General features: G+C 43.4%; 1 protein-coding gene across 1 annotated transcript in view; it reads right to left on the reverse strand.

The window, feature by feature from the left end:
- LOC310943048 (nck-associated protein 5-like) overlaps positions 1-24,358 on the reverse strand; it is a gene marked incomplete at both ends in the record, with an annotated part of 151,121 nt that extends 126,763 nt beyond the window's left edge. Inside the window, 2 exons of the mRNA XM_083908544.1 lie at positions 16,504-16,609; positions 24,228-24,358. Of these exons, the coding sequence (XP_083764670.1) occupies positions 16,504-16,609; positions 24,228-24,358 (237 nt within the window). The remainder of the gene's footprint in view (positions 1-16,503; positions 16,610-24,227) is intronic.
- Positions 24,359-25,325: the final 967 nt, after the last annotated feature.

Raw genomic sequence — 25,325 nt, forward strand, 5'->3', positions numbered from 1 at the left:
ACGATTGGTCCAGGACTTTGAAAAACAGATTGAAACCCACGGAAGGACTTTTTGGCTTTATTTTGTACTAAATTCACTCGAAACACATTGGAAACACTACTGGGGTTAATATGAACCGTTTACTCAAGTTTTAATTTTTTGGACCTCCAGGCTCCACACCGGGACTTCCCCGGACGCCTATCCGGGAAAGGGGGCCCTGTCCCGGCCACAACCACCGCCACCTCCCACCCCTAAACCCTGGAAGTCAAAAAGTCAACACTGTCATTTTTTTCTCTAACTTCTGGAGGTCCACACCGGGACTTCCACGGACGCCTATCCGAGAAAGGTGGCCCTGTCCCGGGCCACAACCACCGCCACCGCCACCTCCCGCCCCTAAACCGACAGATTAACCGATTACGAAAGTAATCGTTAGTCGCAGCTCGAGTTTCTGAGGCGACGCTGTGCATGACGTCATCAGACTGCCGTCCGACACAAGGATAAAGCCGATCAATGCCAAACTGTAGATCCGTTAAAAAGACTTAACAAAATTTGCAAAAATGTGAGTTCATCTCCAATAATTGCCAGGGAAATGTCGAAAAACCTCAGTCGTTTGTTGATTGAATTATTGGTGTTTGTTGTGCGTGTCTCCCTCCCTCTTGTCATACGTGTGCTGCTCATTTGGATGACAACCATTAAAACTGTAATGAATGTAGAACATTGTGTTATGCCAAAAAAGGGCGAGAACATCCGAGACCACTTGTGTGGTCTTCTTAAGCAGCAGAGGGAGAGATCTGTTCGGCACGGACTAAAATGGAAGAGGAAGAAATAAGTCGAGACCTTGGCTGTGTGGCCTTCCCTACTCATTTACTTTTACTGGTCATGGGCAGGTTAAAGAGGGCTTTTATTTTGGCAGCACTTCACCTGGTTAAGGATGATCGAGAAAACTTGGACTTTTAAGGTCTCTCGCGTCCCACGCAGAACACACGAGTGCTTCTGACTCGCAGTAAAAGCACCGTTTACTGGGTTAGGGTCTCCTGTTGATTGAATTGCTGCAGAATTAACAAAAAAAATGTGATGTCCAGCCCAGATCATCACCTAAAACTGGGGGGGGGGGGGGGGGGAGGGTGGAAAACAGGCACAGTGGGTCACTGTGTGTGGAGTTTTGGATGGTGATCTGGGCAGCAGAGTGAAATAGGATGGAAAAAGGCAATCATGCATCCCAAGCCTCTCCAGCTCCTTGTTGTATGTGTGTGTGTGTCTATGTGTTTTCCCCCCTCCCGACCTCCCTCCTTCATCCTCGACGAGCCATTAGTCACCATCCAGCCTCCTGTTAATGTAATTAGATAAAGGATATATGGAGTCTCGGAGCGCGGCGTAGACGTTTGTCTGTGTCATTGTGTCGATGTAGTGGCAAAAGCACAAGAGAGCCGGATTTACACAAAAAAAAAAAAACAAATTCACATGGACAGTGGACGAAGGATGGAGAATTAGGAAAGTCAGCCCTGGAATAATCAATTTTCGTCCCGTGGAATGCCACGTTCTTTCTTAAAACCCAAAGCGATGTCTAGCGATGGATCTAAATACTATTTAGTACCATCATCCAACATATGCACTGCACATGATGACTCCTATAATAAACTGTGACATATCACAACGCGATGATGATGATGATGAGGTAAACAAACACCCTTCATGCAGGTTCCCAAAGTTTCAGTCCAATCTCAAACGCGAAACAACTCTTGCACGTAATCAGCCGCAGTCGCAGCTCGTCTGCCACTGACCTACATAATGGAACAAGGTAAGACTGCGCACACACACACACACACACACAAGAACTCCAAACATTCCTTGACACACAAAAAAAGGATGTCCAGGTCAGACGAAGAGCACTATAAGGTCTCATATTTTAGAAGGTCAGGTCCAGCCATCATATAATTACACGTAATTGCATGCAATCATAGATACATGTACATGTACCTTACTCTAACCTCCACACACACCCCCCGCACCTCTAACCTTGGCTAATTCCCGTCTCCTGTCTGCGGAACATGCAACGTACCGTATGTGGTTGTGGATTTACCACCCAGTCAGACCTACAGTCTAACTCCACACAGCCCTGCCTGCTTCCTGCCTCCCAGTTATCTCCTGGATGGATGAAGGTTTGGAGGAGAAGGTCCAAAAGGGGGATGTTTCCGACGCCGCGGTCCACAAACTGGCTCATCCAGCGTCCTCGCTCTCTCTCTCATCTGTTTCGCCTTCCTCCTGCTTCTGCTTCACTCCACACTTCTGCCCGAGCTGCTTCTCAGCTGCTGCCTGCCTCTTTGTGCATGTTACAGTACGTGTGTTTGGATTTGACTTTGTCACGAGTGTGTGTGTGTGTGTGTGCGGTGCCGCAGGGATGAAGATGATGATGATGCAGCAGCAGCAACAGACAGACATGCAGCCTCGTTTGAAAGCCTCGTCTCCATCCTCACTAAAGTGCGGAAGAGGATTAAGGCCACACAGGAAAAAGATATTTGAGTTCTGACTTTAAAGTCAGAATTCTGACTTTAAATTCTAAGAATAAAGTCTGAATTCTGAGTTTTAAGTAAGAATTCAGTTTAAATTCTGAGGATAAAGTCATAATTCTGAGGTTAGTCAGAAATTCTGAGAATAAAGTCATAATTCTGAGAATAAAGTCAGAAATTCAGAGTTTAAGGTCATAATTCTGAATTTACAGTCAGAAATTCTGAGTTTAAATCCTGAGAATAAAGTCAGAAATTCTGAGTTTAAAGTCAGATATTTGGAGAATAAAGTCAGAATTCTGAGAATAAAGTCGGAATTCTGAGAATAGTCAATATTTTGAAGATAAAGTCAGAATTCTGAGAATAGTCAATATTCTGAAGGTAAAGAAATTCTGAGTTTAAATTCTGAGGATAAAGTCAGAATTCTGAGAATAGTCAATATTCTGAAGATAAAGTCAGAATTCTGAGAATAGTCAATATTCTGAAGATAAAGAAATTCTGAGTTTAAAGTCAGATATTTGGAGAATAAAGTCAGCAATTCTGAGAATAGTCAGAATTCTGAGTTTAAGAATTCTCAAATATAACTCAAATATGTTTTTCCTGTATGGCCCTAATCCTCTTCCGCACTAAGGCCACCTCAGGCCCCTTGTCAATATTTAAATAGCCAAGTCCTGTTAGATTAAATCACCTGAGCGAGACCAGATTGTGGTTCACTGGTCAGGAGAGAATGTACATGAGTGTGTGTTTGTTTTTGCTGTTGTTTAAAAACCGACTACTCTCACGATTACTGCTGCTGCTCCTCGTCTGTCTCACTGTGAGCTCAGCGACTCGGGTCAAAGTCAAAGAGGAAAACAGGAGGTTAGAGGTGGGAGGACACGGGGTTGTCATGGTACAATGTTTATGGTCAGTGGTCAATGTTGTCAATGTGCTCGTCCGCGACGTTCACATCAACTGTCAGACGTCAGAATGGGTCAATTGCCCTTTACAGGAAATGAGCACACAGCAGTTTCACATAATGAGCAAACCTCGCTTTGATCGATGCGCTGAATGATAGAAACAAAATCCATAAGAGCATAGCCCTGGTCTTGCAAAGACATGACATGCCCAATGTTTTACCGATACATCTACGATTCTACGAAGAAGAAACCATCTCCTGATGAAGACTGTGTCGTTTAATCGATCGCTTCAGAAGAGCTACTAAATGGTCTGACTATTGCTTTTTAAAGTCAAGAATAGACATCGTGAACATCCACATTCTCAATCCACAAAAAAAGTCACCATTCTGAGTTTAAAGTCAGAATTCTCAGTTTTAAAGTCAGAATTCTGAGAATAGTCAGAAATTCTGAGTTTTAAAGTCAGAAATTCTGGGAATAAAGTCAGAATTCTAAGTTTAAAGTCAGAATTGTGAGTTTATGGTCAGAATTCTGAGTTAAAAGTCAAAATTCTCAGTTTTTAAGTTAAAATTCTCAGTTTTTAAGTTAAAATTCACAGTTTTAAAGTCAGAATTTTGAGAATAGTCAGAAATTCTGAGTTTTAAAGTCAGAAATTCTGGGCATAAAGTGAGAATTCTAAGTTTAAAGTCAGAATTTGAGTTCATAGTCAGAATTCTGTGAATAAAGACAGATTTCTTAGTTTTAAAGTCAGAATTTCTGAGTTTCTAGTCAGAATTCTGAGTTAAAAGTCAGAATTCTCAGTTTTTAAGTCAGAATTCTCAGTTTTAAAGTCATAACTCTCAGTTTTAAAGTCATAATTCTGAGAATAGTCAGAAATTCTCAGTTTTAAAGTCATAATTCTGGGAATAAAGTCAGAATTCTAAGTTTATAGTCAGAATTCTGGGAATAAAGTCAGATTTCTAAGTTTTAAAGTCATAATTTTGGGAATAAAGTCAGAATTCTAAGTTTATAGTCAGAATTCTGGGAATAAAGTCAGATTTCTAAGTTTTAAAGTCAGAATTCTAGAAAGAAAGTCAGAATTCTCTGTTTTAAAGTCAGAATTGAATTCTCAGTTTTAAAGTGATAATCCTCTCATCTCCTGATGAAGACTGCATCGTTTAATCAAACGCTTCAGAAGAGCGACTAAATGGTTTGACTATTGTCATGAATAGACATCGTGAACGTCAGACATTCTCAATCCACAAAAAAAAAGATCAAGTGATATAATCAGAAAGCGCCGACGCAGCTACACTTTCCCAGCTGCTGCTTGTTCCAGAAATCATAAATCAGCAGCATCTGCAAACGCAGAGAATGAGTTTGTGAACCTCAGATTGCACGTTACGTTTCATGCACACTGGTACGGTCAAGTCGGCTGCACAATAGATAATGACAGTTCAACGCTGGAGAATGCAAAACCAGCAGAACTGTTCTGGGGACGATGTCACGTTCCGCCCCGGAATATCCTCCAAAAATCAATTTTCGATGGCTGTGCAGTTGCTGCTAAGTCGGCCTTTATTTTTTATCTGCTGTTGGTTGTTGTGTTTGTTCTCTGACCAGGCAGAAAGTATTCTCATCTGAAAACCTATTCATAAACCAGGAGCAGGAAAGGCCTGAATGACACGATTACCGGACCATTTTCCAAAGGATTAAAACCGGAAAGTCAGTGAGGCAGAATATTGTATTTAAATATTCACAAAACTATTGTGACATTAGTTTCCTTTTTGAGCTGACAGAGAAGGGATTTAAGTTGCCCAAAATTAATCCAACACTGAGATATTTGAAACAGTGGAAACACTTTAGATTAGGGAACACACTTATTCACCATTAACTAAGTGCTTACTAACATGCATATAAGTAGCATACTAGCCCTTTATTAGTAAATATTAAGCACCAACTTTAGGTGTTAATATGTGCTTAATATTTACTAATAAAGGGCATTTATGCATTTAGCACCTAGTTAATGGTGAATATGTGTTCCTTTCAATCTAAAGTGCTGCCGAAATTTTAACATCAACCTGGATAGAAGTATTTGAATCAGTAAATTTGTAAATTCATTGCCAGATATTGAAAGTTATTCTGGAAAAAGGATATTTTCTTGCTCTTTTATGGTTAAAATTAAAGGATATGACTCTTGTTAGATACTTAGTCAAGACTTAAAAACTCCTCATACTGTATCGTTTAAGTAATAATAACATTGTGGTAACACTTTAGATTAGGGAACACATTCACCATTAAGTAGATGCTTACTAACATGCATATAAGTACCATACTAGCCCTTTATTAGTAAATATTAAGCATGTATTAACACCTTGTGTAGGAAAAATATTAACTCATGTCATAATGGAGGTAGAATTCGGGAATAAGGTGTTAATATGCGCTGAATATTTACTAATGAAGGGGCGAGTATGCTACTTGTATACGTTAGTGAGCGACTAGTTAATCTAAAGTGTTACTGAAACAGCACTAAACTTTAAAATGACTAAGCTAAGGACTTCATATTCCAATCGCACTGACCTATATATGCGTTCTCTCGCTCAGTGGATTGAGCTTGTAACCTGTGGCTATCTCTGAGATTAACGAAGCTAAAGCTGAATGGCAGGACGTTCATGGGCAAGCCTCGCTGAGGAATTTATGACATCACACACACACACACGCACACACACACACACACATCAGAGCAGTGAGGCCACGTGGAGCGGCAACTGAGGTGATGCAGGTGTGAAGATCAGCGCCCTGCCCAGAGAGCATTCCTCCGCACTTCCACCTCGTCCTCAGACCTTTATTTCAAAGTCAATCACAGTGAAATCTATTGCGCAAGAAAGCGGCCTCTGTGTTTACACTGTTGAAGACGAATGACTGCAATCAAACTAATGCCACCAGTCATCTGTGCATCAAAGCCCTTTTAACCATTACACGGTGGCAGTCAGCCGTGCCATGGCAGACGCAATAATGAACATTCAATCACTGAAAGAAGCAAAGCATGTCTATACAATAAAGACTTTAATAACGCATCCTTTGGCAATTCCGGGATGCTTCATTTGTCAGAGAGACGGCACCATGACACTAATACACATCTAATGATTTTGGCTGTAAGAATGACTGCTTTGGTAATGCATCTTTCGCAAATGAGACGGTCCATTTGTCAATGAGATTAATGCTAAAATAATATAAATATAGTCAAATTAAGGCCAATTTACTGTGGTCTGGAATCCGCCGTAAGCCGACACACGGAGGTAAATGACCAAATCATTCCACGTCATTTTGTCAAGTTGGAAACTATTCGCAAATTACAAGGCACTGAAATTCCCTGACAGACGCACCGAGGTATGCAAGAATGTGCCCGAGCACAATTTAAAAAAAATCAGGTCGCAACCCCCCCAAACGTTTCAGATTTAACCTGTGACCCTTTAAAAGCAGCGAGGTCGCCAGGTGCACGGAAGCGTCACTCACTGCTCTGTGTGTGTGTGTGTGTGTGTGTGTGTGTGTGTGTGTGTGTGTGTGTGTGTGTGGGTGTGTGTGTGTGTGTGTGCACACCTGGTGAAAACTCTCCACACAAGCCAATTCTCAGTGTTCAGTTGTAAACATTAGGGATGGGAATCTTTTACTAATCTCACGACTCGATTCGTTTCCAATTTTTGGGGCTACGATTCGATTCAAAACGATTTGATTCACAATGGTTTCTTTTTCAGAAACTGGGTTCTTTGATATCTGGGGGGGATCTCCATCCTTACCAAAGAGATAACAAACATGTTTCCGCATCACATAAGGTATATTCTAGAGTAGATTGTTTCTTCATGCAGAAAGAAAACAGAGAGATGATAGCGGAACGCAAATTGCAGATGTGTCGGACCACAATGCATTCTGTTCAAAAATAAACTTGAAATGTAGGCAAAGAGAAACCTTACGGAGAATGAGCACAGGACTGCTTAACAACAAATCAGCGGTGGAACAAATAAAACTAGAAATGCAAAACTACGATAATCAGGAAACTCATTAAAAGCCATTAAAAGTCAGCTCGAAAAAGAAAAACACTTTAAGGAATTGAAAGAAAAATTCTAAAATACTTGAACAAAATCACAAGCAAAGAAAGAGATAAGACAGGAAATTAACAGTTTACTACAAAATGAGATGGAGATTAACGTGCGATATTTGAAACTAAATTATTATGACGTGGGACAATGACACTGCTGCCAAAACATAGAACATTAAATAGATGTATATAATGGATTTAAAGAAGCTAAAAGGACTAAAAAAAGTTTTTAAAAAAGTAGTTATTTTTCGGTCGTGCAACAAAAATCTGGTTGGAGCCAGGTTACATACAAAAACAGTGTATCCTTGCTTTTTGAAAAGCTCAAACAGACGTCAGGATGAGGAGTGAACCCCGAAAAACAGGCCAGGTTTTCCCCCCACATTCATAGAAAACCAATCACGAAAGCGCGTCCTCAGAATCCCAGCTGAGGGTTCGACTTGGCTTGTGATGAGAAGGGTTGGAATCACAGGGTCTTGTGCTGCCTCTGTGCAGGAGAATAGACACAAGAGTGGCTTTGCCACCGTCTGCCTCTCACACCCACAGGAGCCCGTGTAACGAGCCCGTCCCACCCCCAGCTGCAAGGTGAGGAGTTGGGCTTCCCTTCGCCGACAGATGCAGCCTCCTCCTCTTCCTGCCTCACCCTTTTTTTTTTTTTTTCTCAATCTGCACGTCCAATCCTGTTAGCCGCCCTCTGCCAGCTTCGCCTTGTTCATGCTCAAAACCTCCAGTGCCAGTGTTGCATTCAAAGCCGGCGCCGCAACCGCACACGGTAAACAAACATCCCTCGGTGGAAACGGAGCTTCCATGGCAGGTGGACAGGGTTAACACCCTGGGATAAGCTCTATTGACTACTGTGTTTGGAAACGGTTTCAGGTTTCCCTGCTGAGACGAGGGCCTCTATTTCAACACAGTTTGTTTTACAGTGGGGGGGGGGGGAACGACACTAACCGTTCAAAAGTTTGGTCTCACCTATACAATTTTTGGGTGTTTTCCATTAAAAGTCACACTTTTATTCATCAAAAGAGTTGCAAAATGAATAGAAAATATAGTCAGGACATTGACAAGGTTAGAAATAATGATTTTTATTCAAAATTAAACTGTTTTCAGCTGTGCTAACATAATTGCACAAGGGTTTTCTAATCATCCAATAGCCTTCTAACGTGACAAGCAAACACAATGTACCATTAGAACAGTGGAAATGGGCCTCTATACACCTATGTACATATTCCATTAAAAACCAGACTTTGCAGCACAAAAAAAGGGCTTTTCCTTCAAAAATAAGGACTAAGTGACCCCAAACTTTTGAACGGTACTGTATCTGGTGAACGACAGTATTTGTAATGTGCCATATTCTTCAAGGCACAGATTTTAGAGATTGATGACATGGTTTCAGAGTATTCTCCCCCTGTATCGCAGAGAGAGAGAGGGTTAGGACTGTCTTCTCCTTGTCTTTGCACATTTCAAGCCTCTCTCAAAAGGCCTCTGTTCCCTGGTACCAGGCTCTTTTGAGGGGAAACCACAGGGTGAAAAGAGATCGGGGGGGGGGGGGGGGGTTGGGAAACGCATGTGGCGCGAGTCACATGGCACCGCGATCAACCTTTGATCTCCATCCTGATTGGAAGAGGAGAGCCTGGAATTGGGCCCTTAATTCAAAGGGACATAAAGGACGGTCTCATTGGACGAAGGGCAAATGGACGTCCAATTATAAGAGCTGGCATCGAGCCCTGGGTGAGCGGGGACGCACAGGAGAAGAAAAAACAGCCTCTGCTATCAGTTTGGAGCAGCTAAAGCGCCTTTGATTAGACGACATGAAATAAACCCTTTCACCCGCGAGATAACAGCGTTTACAACACGGCTTCACGGCGGGTTCAGTAGGCAAATGCGATTTTTATGCGTTTCAAAGCATCATAACTGTGGGGGGAGTGTGGCATAAACTGCAACTTGTGACATGGGTCACAGATTTCAGCGCACATGAGACGGTCCACATGCCAACATGAGATGCAGGTCAGCTCGAATGCTCGGCGTGTATCGTCATGCTTTGCTTTAAAGCTCCCATAGACCGGAAGATCCAATTAACGCTGTTATTTTTGGGTGTGTATCTGCGCCATTAGCTCGTTCATGAAGCCCTAAAGTTTGGACACTGCTGAGAACGCTGGGTTTTATTGTATTCTCGGGCTCCGCAAGCGCTCTGAAAAAGCCTGGAATCGTGACGTAAGGATCCCGTCTCCTGAACAGCAGATCCTCCTGCTCCGGGCACTAGTCCGGGCACATCCGGTTGCATAAATTGAACCGCAGAAGAAGAAGAAGAACGTCCGTTGTGGAGGTGTTTCACTTGCGACAGTGTCTTCTGACTCTGGGTCAAAGGCGTAAAAGGGACTGCGGCGGGGAGTCATGAAGAAGCTATTTTTAAACATCGTTAAAACAATGTTCTGATAATGAGTAGCAGTGCATCCACCGTTCCAGAGGGGGAGCTGCGCTTCCGACACTTCCAGGTACCTGGCCAATCACAAGACAGTTGAGAAAGCTCCCAATCACAACACAGTTCTGTCTTCTGGGGGTGAGATTTCAGTCTGAAACGGCGAGGCTGACGAGAGCTTCAGAGGGGAGAGATTTCAATCGGCGAGTTTGAAGCAACTAGGAGGTTTTTGAGCATAAAAACAAGTGAGTGTTTGTAAGTAGACCTCCATAACTCACATATATGTGCCATAGGACCACTCTATGGGAGCTTTTCATAAGCTGAAGGCTTCTGCAAATGCCAGGAAAAAACTACAATTATGAAATCATAACGTGCAAATAGCTGACGAGGAAACGCGGCCTCTAAACTTCACAACACGTGATGTTTCACGTCTATAAAATTATTATATAATTGCCATCCCAATAAAAACACAGGCTAGGTATTAACTGGGGACTGCCAAATCCTGTTAGTCGGTGGGTGGAAAAAGAGACGAGTGGCTGATGTCAAAACAACCCCCGACGATTATTATACCAATTTTACAAGCGGATGGAGGCCGCTTAGTCTTATCCACAGCGTGTGGTTGGTTATGAGGGAAGCTGCTGGCTTTCAGACTGGAGTCTTCGGGAGAAGCCGAGGTTGTAATTGCTCCTCAGCAGGCTCGTGACAGAAGAGAAGGTTCCCATGAGACAAGAGGAGGAGGAGGAGAAACTACCTCTGTGTGAGTGAATGAATGAATAAAAGTCCCAGAGTTTGCTGGGTTCCCACACCCCGTGGCCCCGTGGCTACCCACGCGGCGAGCCCAGGTATGCGTGGTATGTCACCTGCACACTGAGGGAGCTGTCAGAGACCCGGTCGGAGGCTGGTACACTCCTGCTGAGAAACTTTCATTTAAAGACTCCAGATTAGCGCTCCGAGAGAGAATGCCGAGGCTGCTCCGAGACGACATAGGTGGCTGCCACCCAAACGGACTAATCAGTCCTGGCTTAGGGAGCACACTTTAACGACAGTTAAAAAAAAAATCAAGTTGCCACACTGTGTGAGCACTCGTCCCCGCCTGAAATTGGCATCCCGTAAGACAAATGGCGTGAGAACGAGGCCCATGCCGAGGATGGCATTGTCTGTGGAGTTCTACTGTATAATTACACTCAATTAGTTTGAGCTGCTCAGCAGTAATATCAAACTTTTTTGGGGGGTTTTGGGAGCCAATCAGAATGGAGTGAGCACTTCTTTCCCTTTGCTTAGTTTTACGTCTCCATTGGAGTTGTAATAACTAGCTGTAATGGGCGGGGGGTGTGTGGGGGGCGGAAATACATTCTCACCAAACACGCTCCATGTGGGAATATTGTCTAATCCATTTGCACTTAAATTCAGCCCAAACCAAACTAATGTGTCTGTTTTTAGGGTTTTGTTAATTGTCTTACGTTTTGCCAGTGGCGACTGAGAGAGAGGCCAGAGAGACAAGTTGCAGAACGGCAACTTGTAAACCCAGTGCGTAAAAACACTTTATATGAGAAGGAGAGGTTTGACAAAAGCCAGGGGGATTTAGCTAAAGCCCAAATACTTCAGAGATAAACAGCAAAGCACTACCACATGCTGTTAATTCAACACAACTCGCAAGCATGCAGCAGGCGTTTCATCGGTAATGTGGAGCATTTGATTATTAACCCTCCCCTGCAGAGTGTTTTCAATTTTTGGTCTCTTGTTATCGCTCATCTCTGAGCATGACTGCACCGCTGCGCACATTACAAATAAAGTTTGAAAGACAAAATAAGGTTATGCTCTCACCAGGTTTATGGTTCTTAAAGTTGTCGAATATTTGCTCCTAAAACCAATCGCCGTTGGACTGGACTATTTTCATACCTCAGGTTGCCGTGTTTCACAGGCTGAGTTTAGATTACGAGGCTGTGTCCATGTGACTCAGATCAGGAAACTGTATCTGATAGTTATTCAAATGTGTGATTTCCCCAAATTCCATGTGCACAAATGCACTCATTCACTCACTGAGTCAGTGGTCTCACAAATCTGATGTATTCTATTGATGTAGGTGCAAGACGGCATTCAGATGCAAATGTGCACCGTCAAGATCTTTTAGGGATCTAGCGCTGCAGCTATCCAATGTTTTTGTCATCGAGTATTCAACCAATTATTTTTCGATTAATCGAGGACACAAAACGTTTTTTTTTGTTTTTAATACGATTACTCGATTAATAGTTGGTAGAATACTCAACTACAAAAATATTCAATAGCTGCAGCCCTAGTAAGCTACTTTACATCAGCTAACATCAATGTTTACGTTAGCGTGTGACGGAAGCGTTAGCAACTGGATGCTTTCGGCAACTGCTATCCAGTTGTAGTTCTTGTTGGCTTCTTGTTTTAACGTGAAATGGTCCCACACTTCGAACATTTTCTGCCTTTTTACGGGGCCGTTTCACTCGCCATCTCCGCCAACGCGCCAGCAGAAATCCGGATGTGCGGTGTGCGTCTGCTAAAGCGGTCCGCGTGGAACGATGACTCCTGCACTGAAAGGAATTTTTGTTATCGGGTTATCGTTGCAGCCCTAAAGGAATCGGATTTGAATAACGTGATGACGTGAAGATATCGATCGTTTCAGTATCATTGCCGTTGAATGTTCTTTTAAGGGCCGACGGCTGCAGGCTGCGTTCTTTAAGGTCAGGGTCGCACTGGTGACAAAACTCTACATCTCCAGTGCCAAGCTCGACGATTACAGCCAAGGCAGAAGTATCGTAAAACGAGATTTTTGAGGTGATAGCCTCTGCTGTGCAGGATGAACCCCCCCCCGCCTGACAGAGCTGCTGTGTGTGTAGTGACCTAGTTAAAGCCGGCTGGCTCGCGCACCGTCCACGGCCGTCGGGCTCGCCGTGCACATCCGTGTATGACGAAGAGAGTCTCATCCTGAGGCAAAGCATCAAATGATAAAAATAAATAGTGGCACAGAATCAGCCCAGCAACACAGGAGTTATGTAATGCAAATGATGTCCCAGTTACTCACGAGTGCTGCTGTATCTGCTGCTAATCTCAGGCATTTCTCTACGCACCCCGATTCAGATACAACGCTCCAAACTAACCTACTTCCTGTCAATTCACAAAGACTCACAGCTAATTATTTATATGGACGAACTCTGTCGTTTTGAGCAGATTCCCCTCGAACCTCGCCTGCGTACATTCAGTAAACATATGCTGATGCAATATGCATGTGTGAGATGGGGGTCCAGGCTGACATTCAAGCTCTGTGTTCACTAAATTACCCATAGACAATTGATAGACGCGTTGTATGAAGCTGGGGCCTTGTAATCCACCCAAAGAGGAGCAGACATAAATATTTTACCTGCTCCGCAGCTGACATATGGTATTTTGTCTTGAGCTTGTCATGCTCGTATGAAGAGAAAATCTGTCACGGGGTTCCCCCGAGGACAATCTGTCTTGTTCATCATTTTAACAAGCCGTAAAACATATGGAATTTCAGAAATGTGTAGAAACAATAAAACACCTATTGCATGTACTCTCGAAAAAGAGAGTAAAGACAAAGAATATGTAAAAAAAAAAAAATAAAAAAAAAATCAGACAACGCAGATGACGGAGAGAACAGGGAAGCCTGCCATGTGATGGAATGTCAGAAACTGGTCTTGTGTGTTTTCTCAGATGCCTGAAAAAATAAATGTATCACAGGCTCATATCCTCTCAGGAAAAGGAGTGTTTATAGGACAGCGGGCTTATCTGTGCCAGGGCTAACGGGGCCACGAGAGGCCATCCACATCCACATCAGCACTAGAACGGATCAAGCCAATGGTATAGACACGGACTTAAACTCGCTGGCCTCAGAATCTGTGACTTTGAGCAAAACAAAAGGCTCATTTAGCCACAAATATGTTGAATAAGCAGCAACAAAAACACGCATCTTAATTAACACACAATGGTTCAGAGATGTTCCGATAATTCAAAATGACGTTGAAAACAACAAACGCTTCTTTTGAAGTTCGGATCTGGTTTTCATCACGTCGCTGAAGATCCACTTATTATCAATTTCAGTATTTAACTTGAACCAACAAACTTCTACATCAACTGCAGATTGTGTGCACGCACACCAAACCGCTGTGTGAATGTGCGTGGAATCAAATCTGCACACCACCACCACCACCAGCAGCAGCAAATCTATGCTGGACTTTTACCAAAATGCTCTTGGCGTCCTCATGTCCCACTATTTCAACAACCCAGCATCCTTCTGCTCCTGGTGCCCCGAGTGCGAATAAATCATTAAGGGAGGAATGAGTGGAAAGGGAGAGGAAAGAGATAAAGTAAGACAAAGAGACTTCACTGAGAGGAGGAGAAAGTCCAGATGAAGACAAACAGCCGATGGAGAAAATAAGAGGGGAAAATGCTGCATGCATGGATAGTCGAGAGGACAAATGTGAGCATGTTGAAGCATAAATCCATAGCACACATATGACCTACTTTGACACACACACAGCAAATAAGGTTGCCATGTTTCCAATTAAAGCAATTTAGCACATCTCACATCACACATACACAACGAGTAATGTTCAGGAACTCAGAGAAAACCCGCCATCAATGAGTGATCCTGCACTGTTTAAAAGAACAGTACGCAGTTACATATTCACAAAGCTAAACCAAGTGTGAATAAATTATTACTGAAGGAGTGTCTTGTCTCCGCGAGAGGATTCAAGTGACTCACTCCCAGTGTGTGCTTTTCCTCTAGATTCACTTACATGTCACTGGTGCAGCAGGAAATGACTGGCAGTCTAATGGGGGTTTTCATCCCGCATCCCATACGGACAAATCCGACGTCTAGATTTAATTATGATGCTCTGTCAGTTACAAACGAGACCCATTTCTGTTTTAATCTCAAGGCCACATTATACTTCGACCCCTCGAGCCTTTATACTTCTGAGTCGTGGTGACGGACACGCACTGCAATTTCCCGCCCCGATCAGTAGGGGTCGCTGCGCAAGGTTGTTGTGCTTCTGGCTACAGTGAGCAATGGTGTCCGAGAGAGAAAGAGAGAGAAAGACTGTTGTTGTTGAAACAGTGGTCGTTTCTCACTTTTCTGTGTGACGGAACGCAGTTTCAAGATAATTTGAGGCGAGAAATTGGCCATTTAGAGTCTAAACATGTGCTGTGTGTGTTTAGATATGACGTATTTATAGTTTGGCAGCGGCGTTATCGGCCCCGCGTCTGTGGACGGCTCACTGTGAGCCGGCACAGAGCAGCTTAGCTCGGCCTGTCCTGAGGACCAATCGCAGCTCTTGCTGTCTCCGTTGTCCCTTGACGGAGTGACGGACACGTGCAGTCGGAGACGACGCAGAGGCTCCCCGACAGGCTCTCCGTCGATTCAGAAGACTCTGTGTAACCTACGCAGAGCACTTTACGCAGACGTATAAATTGGGCATTAAATGGCTGCTTCTTTTCAAGATCCTCTGAGATATCTGCATCAGACTGGGTGCAACAGAGGTGCTTATATGACCCACAACGAGAGATGCAATTATCTATCTACCTACCTAAATATCTATCTATCTATCTAAATATATATCTATCCATCTACCTACCTACCTATCATCTATCTACAAGTATCTACCTACCCACCGATCGATCTAACCATGCATCCACCTACCTACCTACCTACCTACCCACCCACCGATCTATCAATCTATCTATCGACCAAATAATACTTGAGTAATTATTATATTTTCAGCTTCCAGCGTTTATAAAAATGACACTAAAATTGCAGAATTGCAGATCATTATAATCCGTAAACGGCCATTTACAGAAATTAGAGCCACGAGAAAAAAGGAAAAAGTTCACTGGGGGGGTGGGTCAGTAGGTCATGAAGTCAGGTCAAGTCAATAAAGTGACGTTGACGTGCTGTAGTTTTCGTTAAAGCTGCACAGTCACTCACAGAGTGCAACATAAACAGCGCATGATTCACGATTCAAGCAAGCTCCAATTGTCCTTTAAAGAAAAACTGCAATGAGGTCGGCGGCATTTCACTATACATCAAAAATGCTATTTTAAGCCTCTCTCCATTCAGTGTCCCCCTTGCCTGCAGACACAACACTGCAGGCACTGTATGGCGGACACTTGACATTTTTAAAGAGGCACTTGTGGAGCAGATTCACCTTCAGTTAACCCTGAGCCTGAGACAAGTTTCCATGTCTGTGATTCACAAGCCAGGGCTGAGAGATAAGCCTGTCAATCACATGTTGGACCAACACAATCAATCTGTCTGCGACTATTTAATGTATATATGCACTTGAATTTTGGTTTACATTTCTGTCTTTTTGATAAGACCAAAAACATAATGTATCTATACTCAACATAAGGGAAATTAAGCCTTATTGTAGAATGGCTAGTTAGCACGAGCAGTGTTGAGCATTCATTACACGACAAGTCAAATTAGTTCAACCACACAATCTTGAATAGAAATACACTGCATCGCCGGCAAAACAGTGCTTCAGAAGAAACTTTATACCCACAAAAAGAACTCAGATAAAGAACTCGGATAAGAAATCTCTTTCATTCACATATAAAACAATGTCCAAGCCTTTAACCAGTCTAAGATTGACTTACCGGCGAGCTGCTGTCGAGAGACAATCTCTTTAACTGCACTCTGCTCTGCAGGTGCCGCTCGTTCATGGCCCCTTTGCCCTGCAGCAATCCACACACCTGGGAAGCCCTGGAGGGAGGGGTGAAAAGGGGGAGGAGTGGGGGGGGGGGGGGGGACGGAAGGGAGGGAGAAAGTAAACAAGAATAAAAGTCATGTCCGGCAGGTCACGTTTCCGCGAGCGAGAAGAGCTTTCACCTCTCGCAATGAGATCAGAGTCCGCGTCGATCGAGAGCAACAGGTGCAGCAGTGACTGGTCTGCGGAGCTCACCTCGGGCCTGATGGGACTATAGGATCGCAACTGCACCCAGGCAGGCACTCCTCCACCCTCCAGCCCAATCCCAAACTCCCTCAGCGTCTTTTTGTTTTGCTTGCCCTCTGAAAACTATGCTGGGAACCAGTTGGACCTGGCCTGACAGAGCAGAGGCCGCTGCATAAGATAAACACTTCACTTCACGCACACTGCTCCTTTACAAAGAGCCAGTGGTGCACAGAGTCACTGTGGAGTAAGCACAACACTTCCTCGCTGGTGTGGACGGGGACGGGGGGGGTCAAAGGTCGGACGGTGGACACCTCAGGGGTCAGGGAACTCGTCCGTGCAACACACAGCTTCTATTATTGTGTAACGTGCAGGTAGAGATACAGCAGTTCACCTTATAACATGTTATAAAATGTGTATTATTACATGATATTAGTTTTAGAGCAAACCTGAGCAAAACAGGGTGAGATTTAATGGATCCCATTTCCATTTTTCTTTTTCTACTTACACTACTGTCCTTATTTTTGAAGGATAAGCACCTTTTTTTCAATGAATATAACATTAAATGAATCAGAAATACACTCTATACATTATTAATGTGGTAAATTCTAGCTGTTTTTTAATGGAAAATGTACATAGGTGTATAGAGGCCCAGTGTTCTAATGGTACACTGTGTTTGCTAGTCACGTTAAAAGGCTATTGGATGATTAGAAAACCCTTGAAAATCCTTGTGCAATTATGTTAGCACAGCTAACTTGGCTAGCACAGCTAACTATTTCTAATCTTGTCAATGTCTTGACTATATTTTCTATTCATTTTACAACTCTTTTGATGAATAAGAGTCTGACATTTAATGGAAAACACCAAACAAACACTATTGGTGACCCCAAGCTTTTGAGTGGTAGTGTACGCAACCACACTTTCCAGACATCGTCCCAAAGACAATGTTGTGCAAAGATGTCCGTTTCATCACGTGTCGCCAACGTCGCCACACACATCAAATTCCACACATGTTCCATCCACTGCCAATCTGCCAAATGCAAAAAACTAAATATTGACACACCGCATCAGATTGCAGATGTGGAATTATCTGTGCCCGGTGTTGTAAATGTCCTCCTCCTGCCCCCATTTCAAAATACCCTTCAGCTATCTGCAGTTAAAGGAAGTTGTCTAATCAGTGAAACAGGATGTGAAAGGGAATGTCTTTAACGACACTGAAACATCAGACTCCTGCTCTCTCTCTCTCTCTCTTTGGAGTGACTAATTGTGCAACTGTCTTGCATCAGATGAAACAGTCTGCTCTATGTTTAGATTACATTTCGGTTTGGTGCCTTTTTTTTTTTCCGTTTGGGAGATTAGAGGAGGAAGTAAAGCCCACGGCTTCCCTTGGATGCAGAGATTGGGGAGGGCGGAGTTGTAGGAAATTGAAAATAAATGATTAAAATGGATTATAGCATTATGCCTGATTATTACCCATGGCTTCGGTGATGAAACCAGTGACAGCATTTTTTCCTTGTGTGAGGGCTGAGGGAGTAGGTGGATCGGAAATGATCGCGCTTAAGCAAACACATTAGGAGCGAGATATCGGGGACATTCAGATAAAGGCCGGCAATAAAACCGCCTGAGTGTGCAGTGTGTACTCGTTTAAACGTATCACTTATAGGTCAGGTTCTTTATATTTTTGCATCTAGGAGTGTATTAACAGCCAATTACAATGCATGTGCTGTAACCTGGTAAAATATGCATCAGGGAAACTGGGCGGAGCTTATCTTAAAAACACTTTTGCAGAACGAAGCATTTCTGTGGCTCATGAAACTCTCTCTGCTTATTGGTGAATTTAGGTGCGGAAATTATGCTACTCAAACTGTTTATTTGTGCTGTTTTTGTATGTTCTACAGTGTTTTTATTGTTTGTTCTTAGGTCTATTAGGTCACACTGGATTGGAATTAGGTATTCAAGTTAATATATTTGTATGCACGCGTTAGGTATTCACTGAGTCAGATGGCAGCTGATCCATCACCTGACAAACTCCCTGACAGTCCATGCATCATTCTGTGTGTTCCAGTTGTCGAAGTTATACTGGTTTGGTGACTCATCCAAATTATGCCATTTCCTCATACAATTGCGACATTTCTCTGGAAGTAAACATCCTTTTACAAAAATACATGCCCCCCCCGCCCCCACCCTGTGTTTATGACACTCTGTCCTCCCTCCTTCCCCTTTTCTATGTGATTTACACCAAAAGCAATTACTGATATGTTAAACCGGTCCAGTGTTGACCTACGATGGGGTGACACGCGTCGACGCCTATAGTCCGCACGGCCCCCAGCCGGCCGTCCAGCCTGTCAGCAAGCCCAGCCAGTGGGGTGGAAAGGATATAATCAAAGGAGGCCAGGAGGACGCTGACATCTGGGAGTCTTTGTGTTGTAGGCCTAATTAGATGCCAGGGTGAAGGGAGGAGGCACGGCAGGATGGTTATGTGTGTATGTGTGTGTATGTGTGTGTATGTATGGTGGGGGGGGGGGGGGGGGTTACACTCTCTTTTTTAACATCTGCTCCAGGAACAAGGGAGGACCCAGCTGAGGTCACAGAGCCCCAGACAGCTCCAAACTACAACAGGGATAATGTGAGAGGATAACAGCTTAATGATAACACTTAAAGCCATTGAGAGACCGTGAGCCTCATGGATAACTGATGATAATAAGCCCAGATTGTCCATGAATATGTATCGTCATGGATTTGATACTGTGCCTTTGTAAGCGGAGACGAATTAGGCAGCTGTGCATTTATTGCAATCACAGAAGCTTTTTTTATACGCACACTTGTGTCAGAGTAATCTGGCACATATACAGTAGGTATAGTGGGGTCTTGCTAAAGACGCACTGTTGCTCCACACTCATGTGACAATACTGGCCTTTGTACCCAATACAGTGAGCCATTCAGCCGCACATATTCTCATTTGACACTGTGCAAAGAGTCGCCACAAGTAAGAAACTGTTGTCACGGTGAGTTCAAACAGAACAGAGATATCAAGTGCCTGAACTTTGGCCCTTGACTCATTAAAAACCAAACCTCTCACTGTGAAGTGCAGTAAAAGAATTCTGTCTGATGTGTACATATACATAACCTACTTTGAAATAATGTCTTTGTTAACAAATTAAAAAAAAAGGAAAATGTCAAATACAGAAGGTAGTTTATCTTGTATCTTGTTGACACCATGCCAGCTAACCATTTCAAATACAACACAACTTAACCCACATTAACATGATAGCTTATTTAACTCTTCACATCGGCTCAATTTGTAGCATTTACTGAATATCTCCAAGCTAATTTAGCTATAAATAGCTACAAACTGGATATTCTGTATGTAGCCATGTTGCCATTTAGCGAGGTGTAAAAAAGCTAATTTAACTATACATAGCTACATTATTGCAAGCTAGACATCCTGTATATAGCCATGTTGCCATTTAGCTAGGTGTAGAGAGCTGTGATCTTGACAACTGCAAGTATTGACAAACAACAAATGATTCCAATGAACAACTTAACCCATGATAGCTTATTTGAATTAGCTTATGCTTTGTTGAGTCATGAGTTACACATTACAGTGCATACACCGAGTGCTGGAGCAAATATTTAAACGGTCATCTGGTGGAAAAAAGAACCAGCGACGGAGAGCCAAACATTCCAAACATGCATTTTGCACAAGGTTCCAATTAGCATTCACATCTATTACAAATGTTTGGAGCGCACACACACACACACACACACAGTGGCTTCAGAAAGGAAAGCCCCCGCTGGCTAAAGAGTAACTCTGTGAGCAGATCAATACCCTACCCCAAAAAAAAGAGCAATGCCAGGAAATGCACGGGCCAAAAAAAACGGATGGCGGTGGGGGGTTCGGGCATCGATCGGCGTGCACCCCCCTTTGCAGTGCACCAATTCATTTTGTGTTCATGAATGAACGGGAGAACGAAATGAGGTCAAAGCAGTGGCGCACCCCCCCCCCCGCAGCCCTGCACACACACAGTACACAGCTTTATTTTCTCAATGATTCATCCAGATTACCACGTCCAGTGAGAAGACTGAAGATTATACGTTCAAGCCTTGCTTTTAATTTGCCTGCTTCACTGAAGGAAGTGGGAGGGGACGTCGGAGGGATGCGGGGGCGGAGGGGGGCTGCTATTACTTTCCATTCATTGAGGAGAAAATTGAAGCATGCAAGTGTCTGATGTGGGGTTTAATGTGCGTAGAGCGAGGTCCATCTGTATTCTCACATGCAGGCACAGATGGTGTATGCTGATCGGATGTTTTGAGTCCCCCTGCTGGCCACGAGCAGCCTGTCTCATCCTGCCTCTGCAGTGCCAACTGTAGCCCCTGCACGGTCTAACGTGGAATTACTGTGTCTGAGAACCCTGGAACAATAAGCCATACTTTACACCGGTCTTTTTTGTCAGCAAACCAGTCATTAAAACTGAATGTTGTGGGGTTGTTTTTTTTCTTGTGAATTTTTACAGCGTTTGCTCACGGCACGCTGCCATAGCGTACCGATGTTTACGCCCGTGCTTGTAATCATAACACTTTTAGCATTTAACTATGTGTCACGTGGACGTGAAAATGAAAGGCCTACTGTCAAGGCTAATAGGTCAGTGTAACAGTCGCTTTAAAATGAACGATGTTGTGCTGCACACAAGACGTGCAGGTTCCGCGCCAACACAATTGCTCCCTAAAGCAACCGTGGCTGTGTTCTTGTTGGGGAATGCTATTATTTTTAATCACATTAATCAAGGCTAGTCAGAACATGTGCGTGTCTTTCCCCCCCCCCCCCGATATCATGTTTGAGATCATGCCGCGTGACGTGAGCTCGTGCATCTTTCTGGCATTTAAACCAGATTATTAGGAGGGAATAAAGTATGCACTTGTTGTATAATGACAGAGGTATTGTGCTCGAAAAGCATCAGATTAAAGTGCACGGGGGGACAAAACAACAGCTTTAGATACATGGTTATTTGCTTTTCTGTTATTAGGTACCAGTGTCACTGTGATTATAAAAAAAACCCAAGGACAGACTATACATTGCTGGTTAAACAGCAGCAACATGTCCTTCAAACATACAGCTTTTATAGCTGTGTAATCATTATGCTTTTTTCATTATTTCAATTAACTGCAGAGTCCCAGATTAGGCTTTTTACACAGGTTCAAACCCAACATCAGTCAATTAAGGTCTACATAAAACGGAGAGACGTCGTAAAGCTCACATTTAAGAAGACGACGCCAACGATAGCGTAGCATATTTTTTCTCATCAACTGCCTGCAGTCGTTTTGTGTCGACTACTTCATAAATGAAAGAAAACAACACAACTTTCACGACGTGATAATTCCTCATTTTGTTCTCACAAAGCTGTGAGGCATTTTTAAATCTCCCCGTGCATGTTTGCAATAAGGAGACAATTAACTACGCGACACATCTCCATCGTCAGCATAGTTTTCGTGACACATTTCACATGCTGAGGAGCAAATACACTACCGTTCAAAAGTTTGGGGTCACTCATTTTTGAAGGAAAAGCACTTTTTTTTCAATGAATATAACATTAAATTAACCATAAACACACTCTATACATTGTTAATGTTGTAAACGACTATTCTAGCTGCAGACGTCAGAATATGTGCATAGGTGTATAGAGTATTTTCTATTCATTTTGCAACTCTTTTGATGAATAAGTGTGACTTTTAATGGAAAACACAAAAAAATGGTACAGGTGACGCCAAACTTTTGAACGGTAGGGTGCAACATCAATGTTTGACTTGGATTCTTATTCACTGAAAGGTCACAGAATACGATGACTGAAGCCCTCTGTGGGAACAGCCCTCGGAGGTGCGGCTGACAAAACCGAAAAGACTGGTTCTCGGATGTTTGCGGACATTTAAATGACTTCCTAACTGAACTTGTGTGCATAAACACAAAGAGGAAATCATATGCAAACTTTCTCGTGCATTTGTAATGACAGAGACAGTGCCAGAACTTGTCTGGGCAGCTTCTAAATCTTGTTCAGTCAGCAGAGAATTACATACAAAAGAAAAAAAAAGAAGAGAAGAAGGAAGGGTTGGAGGTCTAGTTGGGGGAAAAAAAAGAATACGATGATGTCATACAGTTCTTGAGGGGAGTCCCTGCAATCCCCTGCTCTTTTCCCACCAGATGCGTAGGATGCTTTAATATACATCCTGGGGGGGGGGGGACTTCCTGTAATGGGAACCTTCACTACAAACCCAGTGGACAGTTTTTCTCTCCTGAACTCTCTCATGATAACATTTGTGAGAAAAATAACAAACTCCAAAGGGTCAGAGGTGATGCAGCAAGCCAAGATTTTTCCAACCATTATCAAAATACACAACCGTCCCTCTCTCTCTCTCTCTGTGTGCCGATGGGCAGTTCACTACAGAGCGGAACACACACAGGTTTTCTGACAGCTTAAGAGACAACAATGAGTTCATCTACGCAGACATTTTCCTGTGTATTATTACTGCATATCATTTTCCGACAGGAAAATCAACAATTTCCTCTCCCTTGTGTTTCATTTCCTTTTAAAACAAAAAAACCCAAAACAAAACAAAGACCCAACACTTTGTGTAGTCTGCTCTTTAAAAAGACAACAGCTGCGATGCTAACACCTGCCCGTCGGTAGTCAGTGGAATCATTTGTTGTTTGTCAATACTTGCAGTTGTCAAGATTGCAACTCTTTAGACCTAGCTAAATGGCTAAATGGAAACATGGCCACATACTGGATGTCTAGCTTGCAATAATTTAACTACTTATAGCTAAATTATCTTTATTACACCTAGCTAAATGGCAACATGGCTACATACAGGATGTCTAGCTTGCAATAGCTAATTTAGCGTTATTTTACCTACCTAAATGGCAACATGGCTACATACAGGATGTCCAGCTTGCAATAATTTAGCCTAACCCTAAATTAGCTTGGAAACATTAAGGGTGAAGCGTTAAATAAGCTAGCATGATAATGTGGGTTAAGTTGTGCTACTTTTGTTGATTTGAAATGAATGAGGTTAGCTAGCATGGTGTCAACAAGAACCGAGATTCTGTATTTTTTATTTGTTAAACTGCAATGTCTGTATAATGCGCTAAGTGCTCATTAGCTGGTGATTAATTAAGTGGCTACACCTGTTTGAATGGGAGGAGGCTGCTACTTAACAGCTAATTTAGTGAACTAATATCAATCCTTTTTACTCCATGTTGTTGTTTGCAGGTATTAGCTGTGTGTAAAGCAGCACTAAGTATCATAAACTTTGTAAAGTCCATGACAAGAGATAGAGTAATTAAAGCTACATGTGTATTCATGGCCAGCAGCATCATGTCATTCACACAAAGTGACAACAACAACGTCAAAAGACACTCAAGTAAGGATCCAAACTTACTCTGCACCAGCTGCATCTCCTCCATTCAACAGGTTTGTAGCCGGCTCTGGAGCTGCAGCTCCTTCAGAGGTGTTTCTGTTGGGAAGACAACGTGATGATGTGGAATTTCCTTTGAGGGCAGCTGATAACATATTGTTTTAAATCCCTCTGTTGCAGGGGAGGGAGGGGACGCCACACACAAACACAAACACACACACCCACACCCACATGCACACACGCAGTCTATCTGTGCTGCCAGTGCTGGAAGTCTGCAGCAAAAGCCCAGTAAAGACTTGTAAATAGAGAGGGGAGAGAGGTGGAGGGAGTTAGAGAGAGGCGGGGTGGGGCGAGTGGATAAGAAGAGTGAGAAGAAGTTCCACATTACATCACCAGCAGCTGTTGACAAGCCTGTGTTTATTAACTAACTGCAGGAGCTGAGAGGGAGTCACAACACATGCCTCACGTTCTCACACACACACACACACAACTACACCGACGCCGACAAGACGAGACAGTGCTCACTCGCGTCTGTAATACCTGCACGACGGACGTGCAGCTATGTGCGAGAAGCAACAATTTGCAGACACGTGGATGCACGCTTGGTGCAGGCATAACAAACAAAAACCTACAAGCTATTCTTGGAATCCGTTGCGCTGGACACAGTCCAGGATCAGGCTTTGGTTATTGATATCTCTCTCTGTGTGTGTGTGTCCCCCCCCCCCTAATCTTATCGTGTTACCTGCCATGTGTCTGAACTGGCTCTAAGACTTGCTGACTGGACTGGAAGAGTTGTTTTCCTGACTCAGACAGCAGTAACTGTAATGGTATTACTGCAAAGCGAGAGCTGCTGCTGCATTCCTCAAGTGTCTTGGCTTGGCAGAGTCCCCAACCTCTTAGCTCAGCCTGTACTTCTCTCCCTCCCCTTCTTTCTTTCTTTCTTTCTTTCTCTCTCTCCTTTCTTACCTTCTCATTTAAATGGAGGCACATGACTCACAGCTTCGCTGCCAAGTGGACTTCTTTATGCCTGCCGCGAGCCACAGGCGGTCTGCTTTTCATTGGCCCTGGCGCAGGGCACTCCTCGGCACGCCGCATTCCTCGGTGCCATCCATCCCTGCGAAG

The sequence above is a fragment of the Microchirus variegatus genome (assembly GCF_963457635.1).
Source record: "Microchirus variegatus genome assembly, chromosome: 22".
NCBI classification, from domain to species: domain Eukaryota; kingdom Metazoa; phylum Chordata; class Actinopteri; order Pleuronectiformes; family Soleidae; genus Microchirus; species Microchirus variegatus.